Consider the following 9,517-nt stretch of genomic DNA (forward strand, 5'->3'; position numbering starts at 1 on the left):
GCTGGGGGCACTGGGGATGCTGAGGACCCCATACTGAGGACACTGGGGACCCTGTACTGGGCACACTGGGCACATGGGGACCCTGTACTGGGCATACTGGGCACACTGGGGACACTGTGATGGGAACACTGGGCACGCTGGGGACCTGTACTGGGTGCACTGGTGACCCCGTACTGGGCACACTGGGTGCACTGGGGACCCCGCCAGCCCCACGGGTCCCTGTCACGGCCGCCCCGATCCCAGGGGCCCCGATGCCCCGCCGGGGGGTACCGGGGGGGGTGTGGGGGTGTGGGTGTGTATGTGGGGGGGGGTCCCCCACGGGTGGTGACGTCAGCGGCGGCGTTGCCGGGTGACGGCGGTGGCGCCGGGGCCCGCGGTAGGGCCTGACGTCAAGGCCCGATGGCCGCCCGCCCGCCCGGCAGCATGGAGGCGGTGGCAGGCCCGGCCGGGCCGCGCTGAGATGGTGAGGGGGGGCCGAGGGGGGCACACGGGGGGGCAGCGGGACACCCCCTCACGGCCCGGCGGAGGGAGCGGGGCCCGGGGCCGGGCGGGGGGGGGGGGCGGGGAGCGGCGGGCCTGGGCCTGGGAGGGCAGGGGGGTGGCCCGGTCCCCCCGCGTCCCCGGCACGGGAGGGGGACGGGGCCTGACGGGGTTCGCGATCGGCCGGGGCCCCCCCGGCGGCTCCGTGCGCGGCCCCCACCCGCTGTGCCCACCCCCCGTCCCCCATTTCCCCCAAGGGGCTGCTCCCCAACCCGATTCCCCCCCGAAACGCTGCCCCCCCATCTCATTCCCCTCAACCCGCTGCCCCCCAAACTGGTCTCCTACCCCGCTGCCCCCCCTTCTGCCACCCCCCCGTCCTGCCGCACCCCCAAACTGCTCCTCCATCCTGCTGCCCCATCCCGCTGTCCCCCAAACAGCTCCCCCCATCCTGCTGCCCCAACCCGCTGCACCCCAACCTGCTCCCCCCATCCTGACCCCCCCAATCTGCTCCCCCCGTCCCGCTGCACCCAACCTCCTCCCCACCCCACTGCTCCCCAAAGTGCTCCCCTCAAATCATTCCCCCCAAAACACTCCCGACAACCTGCCCCCCCAACCCACTGCACCCCAAACTGCTCCCCCCCAACCCTCTCCCTCCACCCCCCCCATCCCCGCTGCACCCCAACCTTCTGCCCTCCCCCCCTAATCCACCGCCCCCCAACTCTCTGCCCCCCCAGGACCTCAAGGGCCAGTACTGGACGGACGATGACTCCGACGGGGACAATGAGTCCGAGGAGTTCCTCTACGGCGTCCAGGTAAGCGCCATGGGTGACAGGTCCTACGGGTGCCGTGTCCCATGGGTGCCAGGTCCCATGGGTGCCACAGGGGGGGCCTCAGGGACCCCCAACCTGCACCCAGTCCTGAGCACGGGGCTGCGGGGGGGCCACGGGTCTGACGGTGCCACGGGGTGCTGTGCCGCAGGGGACCTGCGCCGCCGACCTGTACCGTCACCCGCAGCTGGACGCCGACATCGAGGCCGTGAAGGAGATCTACAGCGAGAATGCCGTGGCCGTCAGGTGGGTGCGCGCGTTGCCCGCCGTCCCCGGGCACCCCGCCGTGCCGTCCCCAGACACCCATCCACAACCCGCTTGCTGTCCCGGTGACACCCCGCTCTCGGGGGGGGGGGGGTGGGTGCGCACACTTGATACACGTGGAGCCACACGTGCCCGTCACCGCCCCACAAGCCTGCCCACGCCCCGGCATGGTGGGCACCGGGCAGGAGATCCGGCACGGTGCCAGCGTCACCCCGTCCCCCCCTCTGTGGCCCCGCGTGTCTTCACAGGGAGTACGGGACCATCGACGACGTGGACATCGACCTCCACGTGAACATCAGCTTCCTCGATGTGAGTCCCTGGGGTGCCCCCCACCGGCGCTGGCACGGGGAAGGGGGGGGACACGCACCCGCGGGGGACCCCGAGTTTCCCCGCGGCCGTGCCGAATCGCGGCTCTCCCTCGGCAGGAGGAGGTGGCGACGGCGTGGAAGGTGCTGCGGACGGAGCCCATCGTCCTGCGCCTGCGCTTCTCCCTCTCCCAGTACCTCGATGGCCCCGGTGAGTGGGGACAGGCAGGACACAGTGTCCCCGTGTGCCCTTGGGACCGGCACCGCGGTGGCACCGACAGCTTGTCCTCCTCTCTGTCCCCGCAGAACCGTCCATCGAGGTTTTCCAGCCGTCCAACAAGGAGGGCTTCGGGCTGGGTCTGCAGCTGAAGAAGTAAGAGCCGAAACACAACCGGCACCCAAGGGGGGCGGGGAGGGTGGATCCCAACGGTGTCATCATTTTGCCCCAAAACGGGCCATGTCCCCATGGCACCACCTTTTATCTGCCACACAGCCCCATGATGGGCTCAACGCCGGCTTTGGGTGGTGAAGAGGAGGAGCTGGGTGGCATGGACCACCCCATGGACAGGGCTCAGCAGGCACTGAAGCACCCATGGGTGCCAGCACCCCGCTCAAGCACCCATAGATACACAGACTGGTCGGGGTTGGAAGGGACCTCTGGAGATCACCTAGTCCAACCCCCTGCTAGAGCAGGATCACCCAAAGCAGGTCACACAGGATGGTGTCCAGGTGGGTTTGGAATCTCTCCAGAGAAGGAGACTCCACAACCTCTCTGGGCAGCCTGTCCCAGGGCTCGGTCACCCCCAAAGTGAAGGAGTTTTTCCTCATGTTGAGATGGAACTTCCTGTGTTCCAGTTTGTGCCCATTGCCCCTTGTCCTGTCACTGGGCACCACTGAGAAGAGTCTGGCCCCTTCCTCTAGACATCCACCCTTTAGATATTGATAAGCATTGATCAGATCCCCTCTCAGTCTTCTCCAGATTAAACAGCCCCAGCTCTCTCAGCCTTTCCTCATTTGAGAGATGCTCCAGTCCCCTCATCAGCCTCGCAGCCCTCCGCTGGACTCTCTCCAGTAGTTCCCAGTCTGTCTTGAACTGGGGAGCCCAGAACTGGACACAGAACTCCAGATGTGGCCTCACCAGGGCAGAGCAGAGGGGGAGGAGAACCTCCCTCGACCTGCTGGCCATGCTCTTCTTCATGCACCCCAGGACACCGTTGGTGGTCTTGGCCACGAGGGCACATTGCTGGCTCATAGATAACTTGTTGTCCACCAGGACTCCCAGGTCCTTCTCCACAGTGCTGCTTCCCAGCAGGTCAACCCCCTGACCTGTGCTGGTGCCTGGGGTTGTTCTTCCCTGGGCGCAGGACCCTACGCTTGCCCTTGTTGAACTTCACGTGGTTCCTCCCCGCCCAACTCTCCAGCCTGTCCAGATCTCGGCTGAATGGCAGCGCAGCCTTCTGGTGTGTCAGCCACTCCTCCCAGTTTGGTATTGTCAGCGAATTTGCTGAGGGTGCACTCTGTCCCCTGTCCAGGTCACTGATGAATATGTTGAACAAGACCGGACCAAGCACTGACCCTTGGGGCACACCACTAGCTATGGGCCTCCAACTAGACTCTGCGTGGCTGAGCACAACCCTCTGAGCTCTGCTGTTCAGCCAGTTCTCAACCCACCTCACTGTCCACTCATCCAACCCACACCTCCTAAGCTTGCTAACGAGGACATTATGAGAGACAGGGTCAAAAGCCTTGCTGAAGTCAGGGTAGACAACATCCACTGCTGTCCCTTCATCCACCCAGCCGGTCATGCCATCATAGAAGGCTATCGCATTGGTCAGGCATGATTTCCCCTTGGGGAATCCATGTTGACCACTCCCAATAACCTTCTCCTCCACGTGCTTATTGATAACCCCCAGCATGAGCTGTTCCACCACCTTTCCAGGGATGGAGGTGAGGCTGACTGCCCTGTAGTTTCCCGGGTCCTCCTTCCCGCCCTTTTTGAAGACCAGACATTGGCTTTCCTCCCATCCTCAGGCACCTCTCCTGTCCTCCATGACCTTTCAAAGATGACGGAGAGCGGCCTGGCAATAACATCTGCCAGCTCCCTGAGCACTTGTGGGTGCATCCTGTCATGACCCATGGATTTGTGGATGTCGAGATTGCCTAGATGTTCTCTAACCCGATCCTCCTCGACCGAGGGAAGGTCTTCCTTTCGCAAGACTTTCTCTCCTACCTCCAGGGTCTGGGTACCCATGGCACCTCTCTTCCAGGATCCTGGGCATGTTCACATCGCAGCAATGGAAACATCTCAGCAACGATTTCCTGAAGACCCAGCAGGAGAAGCGGCACAGTTGGTTCAAGACGAGTGGCACCATCAAGAAGTTTCGTGCTGGCCTCAGCATCTTCTCCCCCATCCCCAAGTAAGACCCTGACGGTGTCCCCAAGGGAACCAACCCTCTGTCCCCTCACCCTGGGTGGCTGGGGACCTGGCGCTGTGGCTCAGTTTCCCCACTCGCCCCTCCCTACCAGAGCCTCAAGAGATGGAGGTTTCTCCCAAAAACCAGCCGAAGGGTGAATTTGGTGCTGGGTGACGGAGGAGTAGGGGACGGTGACAAACCGGGGAGCTCAGCGGGATTCTGTGCCCGCAGGTCTCCCAGCTTCCCCGTCATCCAAGATTCGGTGCTGAAGGGCAAACTGGGCATCCCCGAGGCTCGCGTCAACCGCCTGATGAACCGCTCCGTCTCCTGCACGGTGAAGAACCCCAAGGTGGAGGTTTTTGGCTACCCCCCCGCCAGCACCCAGGCAGGTGTCGCCCCCTTCAACATCCTGGTGGGTGCCTCCCCGCCTCGGGGTTTGCTTTCCTCTCCTTTCCCTTCCTGGATTCCCGGGAGCTGTCGCGGGGTCGGATGGCTTGTTGGGGAGTGGTGGGACCCCTTTGGGTAGAAGGGAGCCCCTGCGGGGTTTTATCCCCTGCGCCTTGTCCCCAGCACCCATGGGTGCTGGTGGGCAAGCTGGGACGCCGGCTGTGGGGTCCTATGGGGTTTTACCCCCCCGTCTTGGTGCCACGTCCCCGCTGTGGCTGCGTCCTCGGAAGGGGCGTTGGCATGTCGGGGGTCCCGCTGCGGCAGAGGGGGGTGTTCGGGGCTGCCGGTGCCGCGCGGAGGGGGGGGTGCGTGGGGGAAAGGGGATAACGCAGCTGGCTCTGCTCCGGCTCCGTCGCAGGTCGGCGGCCACTGCAAGAACGTCCCTACGCTGGAGTACGGCTTCCTCGTCCAGGTGAGCGTCCTGCATCCCGCTCAGCCCCGTCCCGCTGCCCGGAGCATCCTCCCGAGCGCCGTGGCCGCGGCGGGGAGGGTGGTGACTCCCACCGTCCTCTCCCTCAGATCATGAAGTACGCGGAGCAGCGGATCCCGACGCTCAATGAGTACTGCGTGGTGTGCGACGAGCAGCACGTCTTCCAGAACGGCTCCATGCTCAAGGTGCGGTGACGACGGGGATTGGGCGGGCACAGGCTGTCACCCCGTGTCATCGTCCCTGACGGTCCCCATGTCTCCTGTCCCCTCCGCAGCCGGCGGTGTGCACCCGGGAGCTCTGCGTCTTCTCCTTCTACACCCTGGGCGTCATGTCCGGCGCGGCGGAGGAGGTGGCCACGGGCGCCGAGGTAGGAGCGCACGCGGTGGGTGACCGTGCCGTCATCTCGGGGTGCCGTCCCTTCACCCCGCGCTCTGTCCCCAAGGTGGTGGACCTGCTGGTGGCCATGTGCCGCGCTGCCCTGGAGTCCCCTCGCAAGAGCATCATCTTCGAGCCTTATCCTTCCGTGGTGGACCCCAACGACCCCAAAACACTTGCCTTCAACCCCAAAGTAAGTGCCGAGGGGGCAACGCTCCCCCATGCCGGGGGTGATGGGGCTGGGGAGAGTTCTGAGGACCCCTCTGAGGACCTCTCTCCTGCCCCACGCGCAGAAGAAGAACTACGAGCGGCTGCAGAAGGCCCTGGACAGTGTGATGTCCATCCGGGAGATGACCCAGGTACGCTGGCTTGGCCCCACCCCACCCTTGGCCCCATGTGAGACCCCCCCGGTGCGGGATCCTTCACCGGGGGGGGGCATTTCGGTGCCGATCTCCATCCACCCACGGCTGGGGGGGTGTCGGGGGACCCACCCGCACCCTCTCTCACCTCTGCCAGGGGTCCTACCTGGAGATCAAGAAGCAGATGGACAAGCTGGACCCCCTGGCCCATCCCCTCCTGCAGTGGTAAGGCTGAAGGTGCTGTGACCCCGTCCCGCTGCCCCACGTCCCCCGGGACAGGGGATGGGGTGGGGGGCAGCTGGGAATCGCCGGCACGAGCCCCTCGGCCTCTCGCGGTCCCTTTCTCCTGGGGGTTTGTGACCGTCCACCGGCCTCGGGGCGGGTTCTGGTGTGGCTCGGCCTCATTCCCAGGGGAGCGTGGGACCACCCTGTCTGACCTTCCTCCTCCTCTTCCTCTTCCCAAGGATAATCTCCAGCAACCGATCCCACATCGTCAAACTGCCTCTCAGCAGGGTAAGGGGCCTGGCCGGGCTCCAGGTGGGGTGCGGGATGCGGGATGGAGGGTATGGAACGTGGGATGTGGGATACGGGGTGCAGGACATCGGGTTTGGGGTGCGGGCTGTGGGATGGGGGATGCGAGGACGCGGGGTGGGCGATACGAGGGTCTGGGGCGGCGGATGCAGCTGTTGGGACGGGGGCTGCAGCCGGGGAGACGCGGGAGGCAGCGGATGGGATGTAGGGCGGAGGATATTTGACGGACAAGAGACGGGGGATGCCACGGGCCCTCCTGGCAAGCTCGGGACGGCCAAAGCAGGGCTGGGACAGGCACCGGGCCGGGCTGCCGCGCATGATCTCTGTCTGTCTGTCCTCTCTCCCTGCCGGCGCCGTCTTTGCTCTTCCCTTTCCCCTGGTAGCAGCTGAAGTTCATGCACACCTCCCACCAGTTCCTCCTGCTCAGCAGCCCCCCGGCCAAAGAAGCCCGGTTCCGCACGGCCAAGAAACTCTACGGCAGCACCTTTGCTTTCCAGTGAGTTGCCAGGGGGCCGGGGGGGGGCGGCGGGAGCCCCCTGAGCGGGCGCCATGGGCCGAGGTACCGTGGGACAGGGTGCCGTGGAGCTGACGCGGGGCTGACGTTTTCCAGCGGCTCTCACATTGAGAACTGGCATTCCATCCTCCGCAACGGGCTGGTCAACGCTTCCTACACCAAACTGCAGGTAACGCTCCCCTGCGCCTGACACCACCCCCCCACCTCCGCCCCCATCCCGGGGCAGGCAGGCAGGCAGGCAGGGAGGGATGCAGGCAGCTGGAGATGCGCTGCCTGTGGAGGCCGGGCTGCCTCCGCCACCGTGCCCAAGCCGTCGGGGTGACCCCGCCATCGCTCACCCTGGTGTTTTCCTGCAAGCTGCATGGAGCAGCCTATGGCAAGGGCATCTATCTGAGCCCCATCTCCAGTATTTCCTTTGGATACTCAGGTAAGAGGCTGCCTGTGCTGCCCAGTCCTGCCTGCACTCCCATCCCCGCTCCCTGCATGGGCCCGGGGACGCTCGGCATCGTGCCGGCCGGAGGAGCCGCGTGGGAGCGGGCGGCATCCCGCGTCCTTCCCACCCGCACCAGCCTCATCCCAGCCAGGTCGGGGCTTTCCGATGCGCCAGGGAATTAAAACCCAACGTTTTCTAGGCTCCAAAAGCTGCTACGCCCACTTTTGGGGGGGTTCCCAGGGTTCGGTCGCAGGGCGGGAGCACCCAGAGTGGCCGTCCCCGTCTGTGGCATGTGTCCTCGCGTCACCCCGGGGGTGCTCCCTACCCGGGAGTGACGGCCACTGCCTGGCTTCTCCGCAGGGATGGGGAAAGGGCAGCACCGGATGCCTTCGAAGGATGAGCTGGTGCAGAGGTACAACCGGATGAACACCATCCCCCAGGTGACAGGGGACACCGCACCCACGGGTGCTGGGGGCCGGGGCGAGCCGAGCCCGGCCGGGGCGGTAACGCTGTTTGTTCTCCCTGTAGACCCGTTCCATCCAGTCCCGCTTCCTCCAGAGCCGCAACCTGAACTGCATCGCGCTGTGCGAAGGTGCGGGGACACGCGGGGCGGGATGGAGAGGGGCGGCCGGGCAGCACCTGGCTCACCCGGTGGGCAGAGAAAGGAGGGAGGGAGGGAGGGTGCCCACCACGGGCTGCACCCGGCGGGGACCTGTCCCCCGTCCCCCATCCGACAGCCCCTTCCCCCGGCAGTCATCACCTCCAAGGACCTGCAGAAGCACGGCAACATCTGGGTCTGCCCCGTCTCGGACCACGTCTGCACCCGCTTCTTCTTTGTGTGAGTCCCGGGCTGCGCCCACCTCGCCGGCACCCACGGGACACCCTGGGGCACCCCTGGGACACCCCTTTACCCCCCCCCCTTTCCCCTTCCAGGTATGAAGACGGCCAAGTGGGAGATGCCAATATCAATACTCAGGACCCCAAAATCCAGAAGGAGATCATGCGTGTGATCGGGACTCAGGTGTACACAAACTGAGCGGCGGCGGCGGGGACCCCCCCGGGATCCCCCCGGGCACCGAGCGAAGACCCCGGGCGAGGCCGGGGAAGGACGAGCGGGTTTTGAGCCTCCCAGGCAGGGCAGAGACGGGGGCCGACGCTGGCGGCTCCACCCTGTACATAGGCGTCAAGTGAGCACCAGGCGGGTTTAGCGGTCCTTTGTCCCCTCCCTGTCCCGTGTCCCCGACCCCGTGGCAGCGCGGAGAAGGAGCTGTGGGGGCTGGCGTGGCCGTTGGCCGCCCCTCCTGGCGTTGGCAGCGACGGCGTTTTTATCGATGACGAGAAACCGAAGCAAAAAAAACCGAACAAAAAAAAAAAACCAACCCAAAAATCACAGGGGGAAAAAAAAAAAAAAAGAGAAAAGGAATTTGTGTCGGTTTGGTTAAAGGATTTAAACAGCCTGGGGGTGTGGGGAAGGGATGGGATCGAGGGGAAGGGATCGGAGCATGGGGAAGGGATGGGATCGAGGGGAAGGGATCGGAGGATAGGGAAAGGATGGGATTGCGGGGAAGGGATGGGATCGCAGAGAAGGGATGGGAGCATGGGGAAAGGATGGGATTGAGGGGAAGGAACAGGATCACGGGGAAGGGATGGGATCGCAGAGAAGGGATGGGAGCATGGGGAAAGGATGGGATTGAGGGGAAGGAACAGGATCACGGGGAAGGAATCGGAACACGGGGAAAGGACGGGATCGCGGGGAAGGGACGGGATCACAGGGAAAGGAGGGGATCACAGGTAAGAGGTGGCAGGGAATGGATGGGGCTGTGGGGAGGGAATCACACCACCATCCCACCGTGGCAAAGGGATCACGCCACGGAGCGGGACCCGCACCCCAGAGAAGGGATTGTGCCTCAGGGACCGGTGCCGCGGCAGAGACTGCCGCGCGAAACGAGAAGGAAATCTCCGGGGGCCTGCGCTTTATTTCAGCCCGAGCCGATCCCAATAACCGCACGGATACAGAGCCGGCGCCAGCGCGGCTGTGTCCCGCTACGCCCAAACCCCAACCCATGGGAGAAGCCACGGAGGCTGCCGGGGCTCAGAGCGGGGACCCCCGGGAGGTGACGAACCCCCTCCACGGTCCT

General features: G+C 65.1%; 1 protein-coding gene across 5 annotated transcripts; it reads left to right on the forward strand.

The window, feature by feature from the left end:
• Positions 1 to 335: 335 nt before the first annotated feature.
• On the forward strand, positions 336 to 8,821 carry PARP6 (poly(ADP-ribose) polymerase family member 6). 5 transcript variants are annotated; one of them, XM_054837451.1, is made up of 22 exons: positions 336 to 463; positions 1,215 to 1,292; positions 1,459 to 1,553; positions 1,820 to 1,880; positions 1,997 to 2,087; positions 2,183 to 2,249; positions 4,144 to 4,293; positions 4,522 to 4,702; positions 5,096 to 5,149; positions 5,257 to 5,352; positions 5,442 to 5,534; positions 5,610 to 5,735; positions 5,836 to 5,901; positions 6,059 to 6,126; positions 6,366 to 6,414; positions 6,816 to 6,928; positions 7,043 to 7,115; positions 7,304 to 7,373; positions 7,740 to 7,819; positions 7,908 to 7,971; positions 8,133 to 8,217; positions 8,313 to 8,820. In XM_054837451.1, the coding sequence occupies exons 1-22, from the start codon at positions 461 to 463 to the stop codon at positions 8,413 to 8,415; spliced, it is 1,866 nt and encodes a 621-aa protein (XP_054693426.1). In that variant the 5' UTR covers positions 336 to 460; the 3' UTR covers positions 8,416 to 8,820. The 5 variants fall into 5 exon arrangements, 4 of the variants coding, with proteins under 4 accessions (XP_054693426.1, XP_054693427.1, XP_054693429.1 ...); XM_054837452.1 differs by having other exon boundaries at positions 6,819 to 6,928; XM_054837454.1 differs by having other exon boundaries at positions 340 to 463; positions 4,522 to 4,675; positions 6,819 to 6,928; positions 8,313 to 8,821.
• Positions 8,822 to 9,517: the final 696 nt, after the last annotated feature.

Source organism: Grus americana, chromosome 10 (genome assembly GCF_028858705.1).
Source record: "Grus americana isolate bGruAme1 chromosome 10, bGruAme1.mat, whole genome shotgun sequence".
Taxonomy (NCBI): Eukaryota; Metazoa; Chordata; class Aves; order Gruiformes; family Gruidae; genus Grus; species Grus americana.

Excerpts from the sequence above, each read along its gene's own strand:
- PARP6 (XM_054837451.1), top strand. Across the intron at positions 2,088-2,182 it reads CCAGTACCTCGATGGCCCCG|AACCGTCCATCGAGGTTTTC; the intron begins GTGAGTGGGGAC and ends CTGTCCCCGCAG. Across the intron at positions 5,535-5,609 it reads AGGTGGCCACGGGCGCCGAG|GTGGTGGACCTGCTGGTGGC; the intron begins GTAGGAGCGCAC and ends TCTGTCCCCAAG.